This window comes from Hemitrygon akajei, chromosome 29 (assembly GCF_048418815.1).
Source record: "Hemitrygon akajei chromosome 29, sHemAka1.3, whole genome shotgun sequence".
In the NCBI taxonomy this organism is placed as follows: Eukaryota; Metazoa; Chordata; class Chondrichthyes; order Myliobatiformes; family Dasyatidae; genus Hemitrygon; species Hemitrygon akajei.
In genome coordinates, this window is record NC_133152.1 from 1,030,595 (window position 1) to 1,048,860 (window position 18,266).

Consider the following 18,266-nt stretch of genomic DNA (forward strand, 5'->3'; position numbering starts at 1 on the left):
CATTACCACCTCACCAACATCATTTTCCAGTGGTCCAATATCAACTCTCACCTCCCTTTTACTCTATATAACAAAAATGCTTGGTATCTGCTTTTTACAATCAGCTAGTTTGACCTCATATTTAATCTTTTCCCTTCTTATAGATTTTTTAGTTTTCCTTTGTTCAATTTCCCAATTATCCCACTTCCCACTCACTTTTGCCCTTTCCTTGGCTTTTATGCAGTCCTCAACTTCCCTTGTCAGCCATGGTTGCCTACTTCTGCCATTTAAGAACTATTTCTCCTGCGGGCCATATCCTGTGCCTAGTGAACTATTCCCAGAAACTTCAGCCACCTTTGTCTGTCATCATCCTTGCCTGCATCTCCCTCCAATCCACCTTGGCAAGCTCCTCTCTCATGCCTCTGTAATTCCCTTTATTCCATTGAGATATTGATACATGTGACTTGTGCTTCTCTCCTCAAATTGCAGTATGCATTCAATCATATAATGATGCATGTACAGTGCTCAACTGGAGGGACAGGATGGGGGGGGGGGTTTTAAGAATCATCACCCCTCAGGTTTTGGGGTGTAGGACTAGGAAGGATGTCACAGCATTTATGATTGAAGCATTAGCCCTTCAATACCGAGATTAGGAAGATTTTTCCCCTCAAAAAGACCAGGAATATTTGTAATTACCTTCAAAAAAGTCACGATTACTTTTTTTTTGGTACTGTTAACACAACAATTGGTAGGGAAGCAAGGCAGCAGCCTCAAAAGTGGGGGGGAGTGGGAAAGAGAAACATATATAGTGAAAGAGTAAACACTGAGCAAATGACATCTTGTAGATTTTCACAAGAATTGATTGAAAAAGGGGTTACACAAGTGCCAAGAGTTTACGATGCCTTGAGAGGGGGGAGCCAGGTATCTGGTGAATGGCTGACAGACAACTTCAAAGAAAGTAGAACAAGTAATCAGCAAAGTCAAAAATATTTGAAGTCCTAAGGACATTTGACAGTTAAGTAAATGGGGAGAGAAAGTAATTGAGAGACTGAATGAAACATTTACAGTTCCATGGCATTTGAAAGTCTAGAAAATGATGAGAACAATTAATCAGGGAAGTATTGGACCCAGTTAGTTTCATTACAGGTACAGCTCTTCCCACCATTAAGGAATATTAGATGTAATAGTTACGGAAGACAGCATTCATCACTAGGGCCAAGCTCTCTTCTTGACCCTGCAATCTGACTGGAGGTGCAGGAACCTGAACACCCAGCCTCAAGGTTCACCAATAGCTTCCGCACCACTGCCTTCAGGTTGTTGAACCAATCTAAAGTACTCCAACACTACCACCAACTGAAGTTCTGTTCCTTCTCTCTCAATCGCACACCCTTGCTGTTCAATTTATTGTGCAAGTCATGTATAATATATGAGAATTAATATTATTATTAACATGCTCGTCATGTTTGCAATGTAATGTGCTAACTTTCATGGCATTTTACTCTATTCATGCAGATGATAATAAATTTAAAATTGAGTGAAACATTTCAGATCTGGAGTTGTTTTAGCAGAATCTAGTAAGCAAGAGAACAAGTAACCGGCAAAGTTCACAAAATATGTGTGGAGCCAAAAGGATGGGGGAAGATCTTAAATGGATTTTTGCACCTGTATTTATTCAGAAGAGTCTATAGGAATGAGGCAAAACAGCAAGGTTATGGATCCTATACAGATTACAGAGGAGGTGGTATTTGCTATCTTGAGGCAAATTAGGGTGGATAAATCCCCAGGGCATGACAAGATAAATCCTTAGACTCTGTGGGAGGCAAGTGCTGAAATTGCAGTGGCCCTAGAGAAATACTTAAATCATTCTTAGCAACAGAAGGTTAGAGGATAGCTAATGTTATTCTGCTGTTTAAGAAAGGCATTAAACATAAACTAGGAAATTATACACTAGTGAACCTTACATATCAGTTGTATGAAAGTTTTTGGAAAGTATTCTAAGGCACCAGGTATACAATGCCTATACATAGTATTCACTCCCCCCAAGTTTTCATGTTTTATTGTTTTACAACATTGAATCAGTGTTGTAAATCAACATTGAATTTGGCTTTTTTTGACACTGACCAACAGAAAAATACTCTTTCATATCAAAGTGAAAACTGATCTCTACAAAGTGATCTAAATTAATTACAAATACAAAATGCAGTAATTGATTGCATAAATATTCACCCCCTTTAATATGACACAACAAATCATCACTGGTGCAGCATTTGTTTTTAGAAGTCACATAATTAGATAAATGGAGATCACTGTGTGCAGACCATAAGACATAGGAGCAGAATTAGGCCATTTGTCCCATCGAGAGTGTTCCACCATTCAATCATGGCTGATCCTTTCTTCCCCTCCTCTGTCCCACTCCCCAACCTTCTCTCTGTAACCTTTAATGCCATATCCAATCTGGAACCTATAAAGCTCTACCTTAAACACACCCATCGACTTGGCCTCCACAGCTGCCTGTGGTAATAAATTCCACAAATTCACCATCCACTGGCTAAAGAAATTCTCCTGCATCTGTTTTAAATGGATACTCCTCTATCCTGAGGATGTGCCCTCTTGTCCTAGACTCCCCAACCATGGGAAACATTCTTTCAACATTCAAAAGGTTTCAATGAGATCCCCACTCATCGTTCTAAACTCCAGTGAGTACAGACCCAGAGCTATCAAATGTTCCTTTTCATTCCTAGAATCATCAAGATGTTTCAACTGATTGTCATAAAAGTACACCTGTATCTGGAAGGTCCTGGCAAAAACGACACTACGAAGACAATAGAACACTCCGAGCAACTGAACAAAAAGGTTATTGAAAAGCACAAGTCAGGAGATAGATACAAGAAAGTTTCCAAGTCACTGAATATCCTTTGAGTGCAGTTAAGTCAATCATCAAGAAATGGGAAGAATATGGCACAGCTGTAAATCTGCCTAGAGCAGGCCGTCCTCAAAAACTGAGTTGAAGGTGCAAGAAGGGGACTAGAGAAGGAAACCACCAGTCACAGCTTTATGAGAGAGTGGCAAAGAGAAAGCCACTGTTGAAAAAAAAACTCATCAATTTCAATAAAAAATAAATTACAAAAAAAAAAGAAAAAAACTCACATGAAATCTCAGCTAGAGTTTGCCAGAAAGCACATGGGAGACTCTGAAGTCAGCTGGAAGAAGGTTCTATGGTCTGATGAAACCAAAACTGAGCTTTTTGGCCATCAGATTGAATGATAAGTTTGGTGCAAGCCAAACACCACGCATCAAAAGCACACCATCCCCAACATAAAGCATGCTGTGGAGATGCATCTCTGCAACAGGCCTTAGAAGGCTTGTGAAGATAGAGGGTAAAACGAATGCAGCAAAATACAGGGAAATCCTGGAGGAAAACCTGACGCAGTCTGCAAGAGAACTATGACTTGGGAGAAGATTTGTTTTCCAGCAAGACAGTGACCCCAAGCATAAAGCCAAAGCTACATAAGAATAACTTAAAAACAACTTGACTGGCCTTGAGTCCTTAAGTGGCCAAGTCAGAGTTCAGACCTCAATCCAATTGAGAATTTGTGGTTGGCCTTGAAAAGGGCTGTTCACTCACAATCCCCAGGCCATCTGCCAGAACTTGAGCAGTTTTGTAAAGAAAAATGGGGAAATTTTGCAGTGTCTGGATGTGCAAAGCTGATAGGCTGTAATTGCTGCCAAAGGTACTAAATACAGACTTAAAGGGGGTGAATAATTACGCATTTATCCAATTTTGTATCTAATAATTGTAATAAATTTAGACCAATTTATAGAAATCTGTTTTCACTTTGACACAAAAGAGTTTTCTGTTGATCAGTGTAAAAAAAAACACTAAATAAATCCACTGTAATTGAATGTTGTAAAACAATAAAACATGAAATCTTCCAAGTTTGGGGGGGGGGGGGGGGGAGGGAGTGAATATTTTTTATAGGCACCATGTGAGTATTTGGATAGATTGCTTAGGGATAGTCAGTATGGCTTCATGTATGGTAGGACGTGTCAATCTTAAAGTTTTTTCAAGGAAGTTTGATGAAGGCAAGGCAGTGGATGTTGTCTACATGAACTTTAGCAAGGTATTTGACAAGGTCCCACATGGGTGGTTGGTCAAGGTGGTTCATTTGCTTAGCATTTAGGATGAGGTAATAAATAGGGCTTTGTGAGAGAAGCCACAGACTGATAATAGTAGACAGTTGCCTCTCTGACTGGATGTATGTGACTAGTGGAGTGCCTCAGGGATTGGTGCTGCATCAATTGTTGTTCATCATCTATGTCAATGATTAGATGATAATGTGATTAACTGGATCAGCAAATTTGCAGATGACACCAAGATTGGGGCTGTAGTGGACAGGAAGGAAGGCTATCACAGCTTGCAGTGGGATCTGGACCAGCTGGGAAAATGGACTGAAAAATGGCAGATGAAATTTAATTTAGACAAGTCCGAAGTTTTGTACTTCAGTAGGACCAACAAGGGTAGGTCTAACACAGTGAACAGTAGGGTACTAAGGACTGTGTTTGAATACAGATTCTGTATTCTGGGAATACAGATCTCTAATTCAATTGAAAGTGGTGACACAGGTAGGAACGGTTGCAAAGAAAGCTTTGGCATATTAGCCTTCATAAATCGAAGTACTGAGTAGAGGACATGGGATGTTATGTTGAAAAAGCACAGAGAAAGTTTACAAGGATGTTGCTGGTTCTGGAGGACCTGAGTTATAAGGGAGTATTTGATAGAGGTATAGGTATTTAATGAGGGATATAGATAGGGTAAATGCAAGCAGGCTTTGTTCCACTGAAGTTGGGTGGCACTACAACTAGAGGTCATGGGTTAAGGGTGAAAGGTGAACGTGATTAGAGGGCTCATCTAGGGAGGCTATTTGGGTGAAATTGAGGAATGGGAAAGGTGTAGTAACACTTATAGGGGTGTATTATAGACCACCTAATGGGGAGCGAGAATTGGAGGAGCATATTTGTAAGGAGATAGCAGATATTTGTAGTAAGCACAAGGTTGTGATTGTGGGAGATGTTAATTTTCCACACAGACTGGGAAGCCCATTCTGTAAAAGGGCTGGATGGTTTGGAGTTTGTAAAATGTGTGCAGGATAGTTTTTTTTTTGCAGTAATACATAGAGGTACCAACTAGAGAAGGGGCAGTGTTGCATCTCCTGTTAGTGAATGAGATAGGTCAGATGACGGATGTATAGGTTGGGGAGCACTTCGGGTCCAGTGATCACAATACCATTAGTTTCAATATAATTATGGAGAAGGATAGGACTGGAGCCAGGGATGGGATTTTTGATTGGAGAAAGGCTAACTTTGAGGAGATGCGAAAGGATTTAGAAGGAGTGGATTGGGACAATTTGTTTTATGGGAAGGACATAATAGAGAAATGGAGGTCATTTAAAGGTGAAATTTTGAGGGTACAGGATCTTTACGTTCCTGTTAGGTTGAAAGGTTAAAAGTTTGAGAGCGCCATGGTTTTCAAGGGATATTGGAAATTTGGTTTGGAAAAAGAGAGAGATCTACAATAAATATAGGCAGCATGGAGTAACTGAAGTGCTCAAGGAATATAAAGAATGTAAGAAGAATCTTAAAGAAATTAGAAAAGCTAAAAGATACGAGGTTACTTTGGCAAGTAAGGTGAAAATAAATCTGAAGGGTTTCTATAGTTATATTAATAGCAAAAGGATAGTAATAGATAAAATTAGTACCTTAGAGAATCAGAGTGGACAGCTATGTGTGGAGCCGAAAGAGATGGGGGAGATTTTCGGTATTCACTAAGGAGAAGGATATTAAATTGTGTAAGGTAAGGGAAACAAGAAGAGAAGTTATGGAAACTATGACGATTAAAGAGGAGGAAGTACTGGTGCTTTTAAGGAATATAAAAGTGGATAAATCTCTGGATCCTGACAGGATATTCCCTAGGACCTTGAGGGAGGTTAGTGTAGAAATAGCAGGGGCTCTGACAGAAATATTTCAAATGTCATTAGAAACGGGGATGGTGCTGGAGGATTGGCGTATTGCTCATGTGGTTCCATTGTTTAAAAAGGGTTCTAAGAGTAAACCAGCAATTAAAGGCCTGTCAGTTTGACGTCAGTAGTGGGTAAATTAATGGAAAGTATTCTTAGAGATGGTATATATAATTATCTGGATAGACAGGGTCTGATTAGGAATAGTCAGCATGGATTTGTGCGTGGAAGGTCATGTTTGACAAATTTTATTGAACTTTTTGAAGAGGTTATGAGGAAACTTGATGAGGGTAATGCAGTGGATGTTGTCTATATGGACTTCAGTAAGGCCTTTGACAAGGTTCTGCACAGAAGGTTAGTTAGGAAGGTTCAATTGTTAGGTATTAAAATTGAAGTAGTAAAATGGATTCAACAGTGGCTGGATGGGAGATGCCAGAGAGTAGTGGTGGATAACTGTTTGTCAGGTTGGAGGCCAGTGACTAGTGGTGTGCCTCAGGGATCTGTACTGGGTCCAATGTTGTTTGTCATATACATTAATGATCTGAATGATGGGGTGATAAATTGGATTAGTAAGTATGCAGATAATACTAAGGTAGATGGCATCATGGATAATGAAGTAGGTTTTCAAAGCTTGCAGAGAGAATTAGGCAAGTTAGAGTGGGCTGAACGATGGCAGATGGAGTTTAATGCTGATAATTGTGAGGTGCTACATTTTGGTAGGAATAATCCAAATAGGACATAACATGGTAAATGGTAGGGCATTGAAGAATGCAGTAGAACAGAGTGATCTAGGAATAATGGTGCATAGTTCCCTGAAGGTGGAATCTCATGTGGATAGGGTGGTGAAGAAAGCTTTTGGTATGCTGGCCTTTATAAATCAGAGCATTGAGTATAGGAGTTGGGATGTAATGTTAAAATTGTACAAGGCATTGGTAAGGCCGAATTTGGAGTATTGTGTACAGTTCTGGTCACCGAATTATATGAAAGATATCAACAAAATAGAGAGAGTACAGAGAAGATTTACTAGAATGTTACCTGGGTTTCAGCACCTAAGTTACAGGGAAAGGTTGAACAAGTTCTGTCTTTATTCTTTGGAGCATAGAAAGTTGAGGGGAGACTTGATAGAGGTATTTAAAATTATGAGGGGGATATATCAAGTTGACGTGGATAGGCTTTTTCCATTGAGAGTAGGGGAGATTCAAACAAGAGGACATGATTTGAAAGTTAGGGGGCAAAAGTTTAAGGGTAACACAAGGGGGAATTTCTTTACTCAGAGAGTGGTAGCTGTGTGGAATGAGCTTCCAGTAGAAGTGGTTGAGGCAGGTTCGGTATTGTCATTTAAAGTAAAATTGGAAAGGTATATGGACAGGAAAGGAATGGAGGGTTATGGGCTGAGTGCGGGCCAGTGGGACTAGGTGAGTGTAAGCGTTGGCACGGACTAGGAGGGCCAAGATGGCCTGCTTCCGTTCTGTAATTGTTATATGGTTATATGAGGGGAAACTTCTTCACTCAGAGGGCTATGAGAGTGTGGAACAAGCTGCCAGCACAAGTGTTGCATACAAGCTTGATTTCAATGTTTAAAATAGTTTGGATAGGTATATGGATGGTCGGGCTACCGAGAGCTTTGGTCTGGGTGCAGGCAGTTTAAATGGTTTGGCCTATTTCTGTGCTATGCCTTCTATGCTTCTTCGATTCATGGGATCATTTATCAACAGGGTTTGGGGCGGGGATAAGAGAACCAGGGACAGTAATAGTTACTTTATTCAACAACAGGGGTTAATGCCTTGCAAGCAGTTCAGAGGGGGAATGGACTGATATATCTGAATGGGTGCGCTTGTATCAGGAGGAAGGAATGGACAGGCAGGGCTTGTACTGGTTGTGGTTGGGGAGGGACTACTGAACCATACTGAAATGCCTCCGATGCCGAGGGCTCTTAGCAGGGTGGAGTTGGAGTTGGGTGTTCCCTCTGTGGGAGGATCTTGAACCATATGGAGGTGTCATTTAAGACAATGGGCAGGCTGCTTATAACAAAGAGAGACATGGGGGGAAATGTTTTTTGTCTCCTGGGGGAAAATAACTGGTACTCTCTCTCCCTCAAAATGAGGTGGAAGCAGAGCCCTGGGGTATTTCTGTGGGAAGGGAAATGGGCTCTGCATAGGCAATGCACAGAATCATCAGGGGAAACCTACACCAATGACCCACGCTTATGGTACACCATGGCAGAACATACCGAAAGGCTTCGAGAAGTTTAGGCGAAGAACTGAAGTAGGCTGAGGGTGATGGAGACCCAAATCTCATCGTCATCAGCTTCCTCCCAGGAAGCATGGGAGACAAAGATCGGAATGGTAAAGGTGGGACACTTCCTGAAGGCTGGAAGAGAAAAAGGGAACCGTGATCTCAAGTAACCACAACCCTGGGTCAACCACACCGGGAGTGCCAGGCACAGTTCCCTGTCTTGTTATCCCTGGAAAGTAGTGGTGGAAGGGAAAAAGGGATAATAGAAATAGGGACCAGTGTATAGGATAGAGGGGCCATGGATGGGGAGGGTTGTAGGGGAAGGTGGTGATTACAGGAGTGGGGAAGGAGGGCAGATGGAGGAGTTTAGGACAGAGGGCTTTTGCAGGGTGTGGGTGGGGGAGGGATGTACAGAGAAAGGTAGAGATGTAGGGGAGGGAGTGAGCTACAGGGACAGTAAGGAGTGCAGGGGAAGGAGAGGTTCACAGGGATGGGGAGGGAAGGGTGTACAGAGGCTGCAGAGGGCAAGAACATTTCCAAAATCTGAGCTCTCACCATCCGCAGCGGGCAGTGACTGGGGGGACCTCTCTGTTGTCGTACATTTGGGCGAAACATTCCTGGGGAACCAGGCAAATGAGGAACCAGTGGGGAACGTGCAGTCTCCAGCATTGCAGTTTCCTCCATTGATTTCAGGAGAGCAGAGTCCTATGGTGAGAAAGGAATAAAGATTCGCTCCACATCTGAAATTGGGAATGCCTGGTGGGATGGTGTAGAGAGAACTTCATTTTGTGTATGACACCAGGAGTGTGAGATAGGATAGTGTGGAGGGAGCTTCTCTGTGTCAGATGGAATGGTGAGAGGGAGCTTCACTCTGTGTCTAACCATAGGAGTGTGTGATGGGGTGGTGTATAGGGAGTTTCACCCTGTTCCTGACCACAGGAGTGTGTGATGGGGTAGTGTCTATGGATTTTCACCCTGTTCCCGACCACAAGAGTGTGTGCAGTGATGGTACGGAGAGTGCTTCACCCTGTCCAGAAACCTCACCCACCAGGATGTGGGAAATGTTAAATTCTTCCCAACTAGAGCAGACACCACTGTCCACTATTGCACTGTCCAAACTCTGTGGAAAGATAAAACAGTTGCATCAATTCTATCCCCTCAATAATCCCTGTCCAGTTCACTCTCCGGAGTACAGGGGTTGGGGAATTTACCAGTATTATCACCTATCTTAGATTGCCATGCCTTGAGCAGACCCTGCCCCCTTTGATGTTTCTCTCACCTCCAGACTGGGCTGCCCATGAATAGCTTCCATCACTGCTGGATCACTAAGCTCCTGGGCTGCACTGTCCCCTTCCGATACCTTTGGATCTTGGTCTGAACTCTTCCCATCCTTCTTCTCTGGGAAAGGGTGAGACTCCAGTCCCAGCTCTGCCTGAGGCATCTCTTCTGCCCCCTTGGAACGACTGGCTCCCAGTGCCTCGCAGAGGAGGGACAAGTCCTCAGATAGCTCGGCTCCAGACTCAGAATCTGCAGAGAAAGATTCAGTCAGCGCCTGTTGGTGCAGGGAATGGCTGTCAGTTGGGGTGAGGGGGTCAGGTCACGGGCATAGACCTTAAGATATAGGAGCAGAATTAGGCCATTTGACCCATCGAGTCTGCTCCACCATTTCATCATAGCTGATCCATTTAGCCTCTCAGGCCCAATCTTCTGCTTTCTCCCCATATCCCTTCATGGCTTGACCAATCAGGAATCCATCAACCTCTGCCTTAAATATACCAAATGACTTGGCCTCTACAGACACATATGGCAATAAATTCCACAAATTCAGCACTCTCTGGCTAAAGAAATTCTACAAGGACATCCCTCTATTCTACAGAAGTGTCTTAGACTCCACCACCATAGAAAACATCCTTTTCACATCCACTCTATTGAGGCCTTTCAACATTCAAAAGGTTTTGGTTAGGTCACTCTACATTCTTCCATCAAATGTTCCTCATATTAGAAGCCTTTCAATCCTGGAACCATTTTTTTGAACCTCCTCTGAACCCTATCGAATGTCAGCACATCCTTTTCTGTCTGGTTGCCAGTGATTAGTGGTGTTCCATAGGAGTCTTTGTTGGGACCAGTTCTTTTTACATTACATCTCAATGATTTCAACATAGAGCATAGAATTTTACAGGCCCTTTGGTCCACAATGTTGTGCCGACTATGTAACCTACTCTAGAAACTACGTAGAATTTCCCAAGCAGAGAGCCCTCTATTTTTCTAAGCTCCATGTACCTATCTCAGATTTGGATGATGAAATTGACAGCTTTGTTGCAAAGTTTGCAGATAGATTCAGAGAACAGGCAAAGAAATGGTAAATGGAATAGTGTTGGGAAGAGCATGATTATGCACTTTGGTAAAATAAATGAAAGAATCAGAATCAGGTTTATTATCGATGTCATGTGTCGTGACATTAGTTCACTTAAGCAGCAGTATTATGCAATACATGATAATATAGAGAAGAAAAATAAATAAAAATATCACACCAAGTTCATATGTATTTTTGAATGGAGTAAAAATAGTGCAAAAACATAATATATTTTAAAAAAGTGAAATAGTTCTCATGGGTTCAATATCCATTTGGGGGGGGGGGGAGAAGCTGTTCCTGAATCACTGAGTGTGTGCCTTCAAGCTTCTGCACCTTCTTTTCATTGTTACCATCAGGAAGAGGGCATCCCCTGGGTGAGGGGGGTCCTTAATAATGGCCACTGTCTTTCTGAGGCACCACTCCTTTTGAAAATGTCTTGGGTACTATGGAGGCTAGTACCCAAGATGGAGCTAACTAATTTTACAACTTTCTGTAGCTTCTTTTGGTCCTGTGCAGTAATCTCCCCATACCAGACATGCAGCCTGTCAGAATGCTCTCTGTGGTACATCTATACAACTTTGAGTGTTAGTTGACAAACCAAATCTCTTCAAACTCCTATTGAAATATAGCCATTGTCTTTATAGCTGCGTCAATATGGTAGGTCAGATTAGATCCTCAGAGATCTTGACACATAGGAAATCGAAATTACTCACTTTCTCCACTTCTGATCCCTCTATGTGTTCCTTCGTCTTACCCTTCCTGAAGTCCACAATTAGCTCTTCCATCTTATTAACATTGAGAGCAAGGCTGTTGCTGTGATGCCACTCTACCAGCTGGTATATCTTGCTCCTGTATGCCCTCTCATCAACATCTGAGATTCTACCAACAACGGTTGTATCATCAGCAAATTTATAGATGGTATTTGAGCTCTGCCTAGCCACACAGTCGTGTATATAGACAGTAGAGCAGTGGGCTAAGCACACATTCCTGAGGTGCACCAGAGTTGAGCATCAGCAAGGAGGAGATATTATCACCAATCCGCATAGATTGTTATCTTCCAGTTAGGAAGTTGAGGATCCAATTACAGAGGAAGGAACAGTGGTCCAGGTTCTGTAGCTTATCGATCAGTACTGGGGGAATGACAGTGTTAAATGCTGACCTATAGTCTTTAAACAGTATCCTGACATAGGTGTTTGTATTGTCCAGGTGATCCAAGGGTGTGTGAAGAGCCATTGAGATTGCACCTGCCATAGATCTACTGTGGTGATAGGCAAATTGTAGTGGGTCCAGATCCTTGTTGAAACAGGAGTTGACTGGACAGGGTTCAAAGGAGGTGCACGAAAATTATTCCAGGATTGTTTCTTATGGTGAGAAATGGAAAGGAAGTACAAAACCTGAGGTGCAAAGGGACTTTAAAGTCCTTGTTCAGGATTCCCTAAAGGTTCATTAGCAGTTTGAGTCTGTGGGGAGGAAGGCAATGTGATGTCAGCATTCATTTCAAGAGGACTAGAATATAAAAGCAAGGATGCAATGTTGAGACTTTATAAAGCACTGTTGAGGCCTCACTTGGAGTATTGTAGGCAGTTTTTGGTCCCTTATCCTGGAAGGGATATGCTGAAACTGATGAGGTTCACAAAAATGATTCCAGGATTGAAAGGCTTGTCATATGTAGAGTGTTTCATGGGCCTATATTCACTGGAATTCACAAGAATTTATGTTTATGTATATTTAAGGGAGAGGCTGATAGATCCTTGATTAATCAGGGCATGAAGGGATATGCGGAGAAGCCAGGAGGTTGGGGCAGAAAAAAAAATTGGATTTGCCATGATGAAATGGCAGAGCAGACTTAATGGGCTAATGGCCTAATTCTATTCCCTGCTGTTATGGGCTTAACCTTTCTTAGATAAGGGGCCTAAAACTGCTCATAATATTGCCAGTAGTTTATAAAGCCTCAGCATTACATCGCTGTTTTTATATTCTAGTCTTCTTGAAATGAATGCCAACATCACATTCACCGTCCCCACCACTGACTCAACCCATAAGTTAACCTTCTGGATATCCAGCACAAGGACTCCCAAGAGCCTTCACACTTCAAATTTTGCCCATTCTCCCAATGTATCTGTCTTTTGTAGCTCCTCTGCTTCCTCAAAATACCCCCACCCCCAACAATCTTCGTACCATCCGCAACATGGCCACTAGGCCATCAATTCCATCATCCAAATAATTGACATATAACATAAAGAAATGGTCCTATCACAGACCTCTGTGGAACACTACTAGTCACCGGCAGCCAACCAGAAAAGGATCCATTTATTCCCACTCATTGCCTCCTACCAATCAGCCAATGCTCTATCCATACTGAGATCTTTCCTGGGTTTATAACTGGTTAAATAAACTCACAAGTAGCACCTTGTCAAAGGTCTTCTGAAAATCCAAGTACAAAACATACACCAATTCTCCTTTGTCTATCCTGCTTGTTATTTCTTCAAAGAATTCCAACAGATTTTTCTGGCAAGATTTTCACTTACAGAAATCAAGCTGACTACAGATTATTTTACCATGTGCCTCTAAGTACCCTGAAATCACATCCTTAACAATTGACTCCAATATGTTCCCAACCACTTATGTCAGACTAACTGGCCTATAATTTATTTTCTTTTGCCTCTCTCCCTTCATGGGGAGACATTTGCAATTTTTCAGACCTCTGGAATCTACAGAATCTATTGATTACTGAAAAATCATTACTGATGCTTCCACAATCTCTTCAGAACCCAGGTGACTTCTTTATCTTTAGACCTTCCAATTTCCCAAAAACCTTCTCCCTAGTAATGGCAACTTCTCACGCTTCTGCCCTGATATAATGTGTTGCTTGTAACATTGCTCTTTTGATATGTGTTTTCTATCTTACATTTTAATTTGAAGACCACATCTTTGCTACAGTTTGGAGGTCTATATATATCTCCCATCAGGGTCTTTGCAGTTTCTTAGCACTAGCCACAATGATTCTACATCTTCCGATCCTATGTCACCTTTATGCCTTTGTGCCAGTCCTTTCAATACAGTGTATCATCATTCAGGGTGGGAAGGGGGTACAGTTGCCAGTGGGTAGGTGGGACCATGCACCATTGTTGGCATGAAGGCGGGGTCGTAGTCACTGGTGGGTGGGTGGAGCTGTGCTCTGTCAGTGGTGGGGGTAAGGGGGGGGAGGAATCAGAAGGGAGAAGGATGACATTCCAACAAACCAATTCCAAAAGTCTCCTCATTATACAAATCAATATCTTCCTCATCTTTCATGTCCTGAAGATATCCTTCATCAGTGAGTGAAGGGAATTCCTGTTTCAGGAGAGATGTCCAGAATGTCAGAAACAAAATAAAATGCATTCCCTCCCATCCCAGCACAGAGGAAGGTTCCAGAAAATGCTTCCTTGCCTCACTTCTGTACCCTCCCTCTTCCTCCCCCCTTTCCTACCTCACTCCTCTCCTGTATTTCCTTACTTCTATTCCCCTCCCACCAATCGCCCTTTTCATAACTTCCTCGCCACTCATCTCCTGTTTTTCTCTTCCCAGTTTCCCAACCACTCTGTCCCCTTAACCTCACTATTACTTCCAAACTCCATTTCACAACCAGCCCTCCCCTCCACACTACCCCACTTCCCATTGCCACCCCACCTCACCCTCCCCACCACCTACACTCATCCCCTCCCCCCCCCGCACTCCACTTCCCCCTACATTCCCCTCCCCTCCCCCTCCTCTGGTACGCGCCCTTCCCCTCCCCCTCCAGCATTCACCCTTCTCTCTTGCTCCTTCCGTACCCTTCCCCTTCATTCCTCCTCTCTCTCCCTACCTCCCTCCTTGATCCTTATTTCTACCCCAAACATCGGTTTTCTTTTTCCCACTTTCCCACTTTACCCCGGCACCAATTCCACTTTTTCCAACTGCTGGAAGAACTTATCGATTCGAGCAGCGATTCCAGGGAGGGGTGGGGCCTCATATCGTCCCGCGCGTTCTCACCTCCACCTTCCCGGAATCCGTCGGCTCCATCCTGCTGTCCAAGAACCACAGCTCGGATCTTGTCCCAATATATTACCGCGGAATTGCCCGCCCCACTTAAAGGGACCACGTCCGTGTCTGTGAACTCGGAAGGAAGTGAGGGGCAAGTGGTAAAGGGTGAAGAGTGGAAGGGTGGGAAGGGAAAGATGCAAAGGAGAATGAGGGATGAGGGAGGGAGAAAGAGGGGAGAAATTAGAGAGGAAGAGAGCGAGGTAGGGAGTGGTGATGAAGAGAGGAGGATCAAGAGAAGTCACAGCCTTAAAGTGTTGGCGTAGTTGGAGCAGTGTGTGCAGTTCTGGTCGCACAGCTATATGAATGGTGTGGTTAAGCTGGAAAGGGTTCAGAGAAGGTTTAATGTTACTGGGACTCGAGAGCTGCAGTTATAAGGAGGTGCTGTTTCCATGGTGCAAAGGAAGCTGAGGGGTGACCTAATAGATGTTTATAAAACCACAAAGGGTGTAGAGTCTTTCTCCTCGTTGGTCGAGGAGTCTAAAACTAGAGGGCACAGGTTCATAGTGCAAGGGGAAAGGATAAAAGCGGCAGGTTGTTGAAACAGACTATGATGGGGATCTGGAAACAGCTGCTAAGGAAGTGGGAGAGGCGGGTAAAGTTATGACACTTGGGCAGGTACATGGATAGGAAAGCTTTAGAGGGATATGGGCAAAGGCAGGCAAATGGCAAAATCTTTTAGAGGAATCTTGGTTGTTTGAACAAATGCCAGCCCACATTGGGGGAATTTGTGTTGCAGAGGGTCATCAGCTTTAAATTGCTAGGTCCTGTGCCTAGTACATTGATGCAATCATTAGGAAAGCATGCCAGCATCTTGCCTTTCTTATGAGGTTAAGGAGGTTTGGCGTGTCACCAAGCATTCTAACAAACTTATGGAACATAGAAAACCTACAGCACAATACAGGCCCTTCGGCCCACAAAGCTGTGTCAAACATGTCCTTAGAACTACTTAGGCTTACCCATAGCCCTTTATTTTTCTCATTTTATTTTTAAGAGACTCCAGTAGTCTCTTAAAAGACCCTATCATTTCCGCCTCCACTACCGCCACTGGCAGCCCATTCCACGCTCTTTTACAGACCTACTCTTGAATGGTTGCATCGTGGTCTGGTATGGCAATTCAAAAATGCAGAAATGTAAGGAACTACAGAGAGTAGTGGACTCAGCTAAGTACTTTACAGGCACATCCCTCCCCCTCCCCACCATCGGTAGTATCCATGTGAGGAACTGCCTCAGGAATGCAACATCTATTATCAACGATCCCCACCATCCAGGCCATGCTTGAGGTACGTGTAGTTTATAGTGAACTATTATTCTGTTCCCATCAACCTGCACCTGAACCATAGTCTGCCATAACCTTCTCATCCATGTACTTATCCAGATTTTTTTAATCGCTGAAAATGGCAACCATCACTTCCGCTGCCAACTTGTTCCACACTTGCACCGCCCTCTGAGTGAAGAAGTTTTCCCTCATGTTTCCCTTACACATTTCACCTTTCAGCCTTAACCCATGATGTCTAGTTTAGTCTCACCCAACCTCAGTGGAAATAAAGCCTGCTTGCATTTAGCCTATCTATACTCATCATACCTACGGTATATCAAAACTCACCTCATTCTCCGATACTCTAAAGAATAAAGTCCTAACCAATTCAACTTTGTCCTGAAATTTAAATCAAGTGCTAGCAGCATCCTTGTAAATTTTCTCCACAATGTTTCAATCATTATTATCTTTTCTGTAGATAGGTGACCAGAAATACACACAATGCTCTAAATTTGGTGTCATCATCTTGTAAACATCCCATTTCCTGTACTCAATATTTTCATTTATGCAGGTGTTGCAATGTGTCAAACTCACCCTCTAATTCATAGCCACTCCCCAGTGGGAGGCAGAGATTGGCCCATGTCAGGAGCATTGTAGCCTCTCCCACTTAGCTGATGTCATCACAGAGGCAGTAGAGTTTAAATCCAGCATGGTAAGCACACTGTCTCTTTTCACTCTCCGGTCATCGCAAGCTGATGGCTAGTGCCATAGAAACAGTGAACTGAGCTTGGGTAAACGCTTTAGATACGGATTTGCCAATGTCTGCTTTGTCCTGCCACTTCAGGCACTCAGTTTAGATAAGATTGTAACTGAGTGTAACTTGAAGGGTTTACTGAAGTGTTTTGTGTCTGCCTTGTCCTGTAAATAAATAGTTAACCTACTTTACCTACCAGTAGTGAATATTTTCTGTCTCCATTCACTGAACCCATGAACCTGATTTCACACAATTGGCACTGCAATCAGGTTTCGGTGATTGAACTCTTGCAAGGTGAAAATGGGACACCACATATAATAAGGTAGAGTTCTCCAAGAACACAGAGAGCCAGAGGGCTGTTTTCTGGCTGCTGGCTGCCATAATAAGGCAGCAGTACAAGAAAATCTAACACAAGGAGATATTTATTGGAGACAGTCCAGAGGAGTTTCTCAAGGATGATTCCAGGAATGAAGGAGTTGTAGGGACTCCTTAATTTCATTAGGTAGAATTCACCCAGACTGTTAAATTTGTATGTTATGTGTTACGTTGTACTTTATTATGTTTTGGTCATATATAAATAATGTCACCATTTGTTTGCAGGGCAAATAAATGTACATTAGAAGTAATTATGCACATGTCAATTTTTGTTGACACTCCTACGAGGTTAACATATGAAGAGTGTTTGGCAGCTTTGGGCCTATACTCACCAGAGTTTAGAAGAATGCATGGGGATCTCCATAGAACATTATAGCACAGAAACAGGCCCTTTGGCCCTTCTTGGCTGTGCCAAACCATTTTTCTGCCTAGTCCCACTGACCTGCACCTGGGCCATATCCCTCCAAACCCTTCTTATCCATATACCTGTCCAAGTTTTTCTTAAATGTCAAAAGTAAGCCCGCATTCACCATTTCATCTGGCAGCTCATTCCACACTCCCACCACTCTCTGCGTGAAGAAGCCCCCCCTAAAGTTTCCTTTAAACTTTTCCACCTTCACCCTTAACCCATGACCTCTGGTATTTTTCTCCCCTGGCCTCAGTGGAAAAAGGCTGCTTGCATTCATTCTATCTATACCCATCATAATTTTATATACCTCTATCAAATCACCCCTCATTCTTCTACGCTCCAGGGAATAAAGTCCTAACCTATTTAACCTTTCTCTGTAACTCAGTTTCTCAAGTTCCGGCAACATCCTTGTAAACCTTCTCTGCATTCTTTCAACCTTATTACTATCCTTCCTGTAATTATGTGACCAATGATCTCATTAAAATTTAACCGAATGTTGAAAAGACTAGATAGGGTGGATGAAGAGAGGATGTTTCCTCTGGTGGGGGTATCTAGAACTAAAGGGCACAGCCTCAAAATTGAGGAGCAACCCTAAGAACAGAAGCAAGGATGAAATTTTTTAGCTAAAGAGTGGCAAATCGGTAGAATGCTCTGCCACAGACTGCAGTGGAGGCCAAGTCTGTGGGTATATTAAAAGCAGAAGTTGATAGACTCCTGATTGGTTGGGGCATCAAAGGATATGGTGAGAGAGCAGGTGTATGGGGTTGAATGGGATCTGGGATCAGTCATGATGAAATTATGGAGCAGACTTGATGGGCTGAATGGCCTAA

At 42.9% G+C, this 18,266-nt stretch overlaps 1 protein-coding gene across 4 annotated transcripts in view; it reads right to left on the reverse strand.

Annotated features, from left to right (window-relative positions):
* patl2 (PAT1 homolog 2) overlaps positions 1 to 14,690 on the reverse strand; it is a 30,629-nt gene extending 15,939 nt beyond the window's left edge. For 3 of the 4 annotated variants that reach the window (XR_012096643.1, XM_073031636.1, XM_073031635.1), the window contains exons 1-6: positions 14,593 to 14,647; positions 13,824 to 13,914; positions 9,508 to 9,755; positions 9,277 to 9,348; positions 8,784 to 8,933; positions 8,224 to 8,363 (exon numbers count right to left, since the gene is read on the reverse strand). Coding sequence is in view for 3 of the 4 variants with exons in the window: in XM_073031636.1 (XP_072887737.1) it covers positions 8,224 to 8,363; positions 8,784 to 8,933; positions 9,277 to 9,348; positions 9,508 to 9,755; positions 13,824 to 13,914; positions 14,593 to 14,622 (731 nt within the window). In the remaining variant the exon portion in view is untranslated. Of the gene's footprint in view, positions 1 to 8,223; positions 8,364 to 8,783; positions 8,934 to 9,276; positions 9,349 to 9,507; positions 9,756 to 13,823; positions 13,915 to 14,592 lie in introns of all 4 variants that reach the window. The other variant, XM_073031637.1, reaches the window with a different exon arrangement.
* Between the last annotated feature and the right edge of the window lie 3,576 nt (positions 14,691 to 18,266).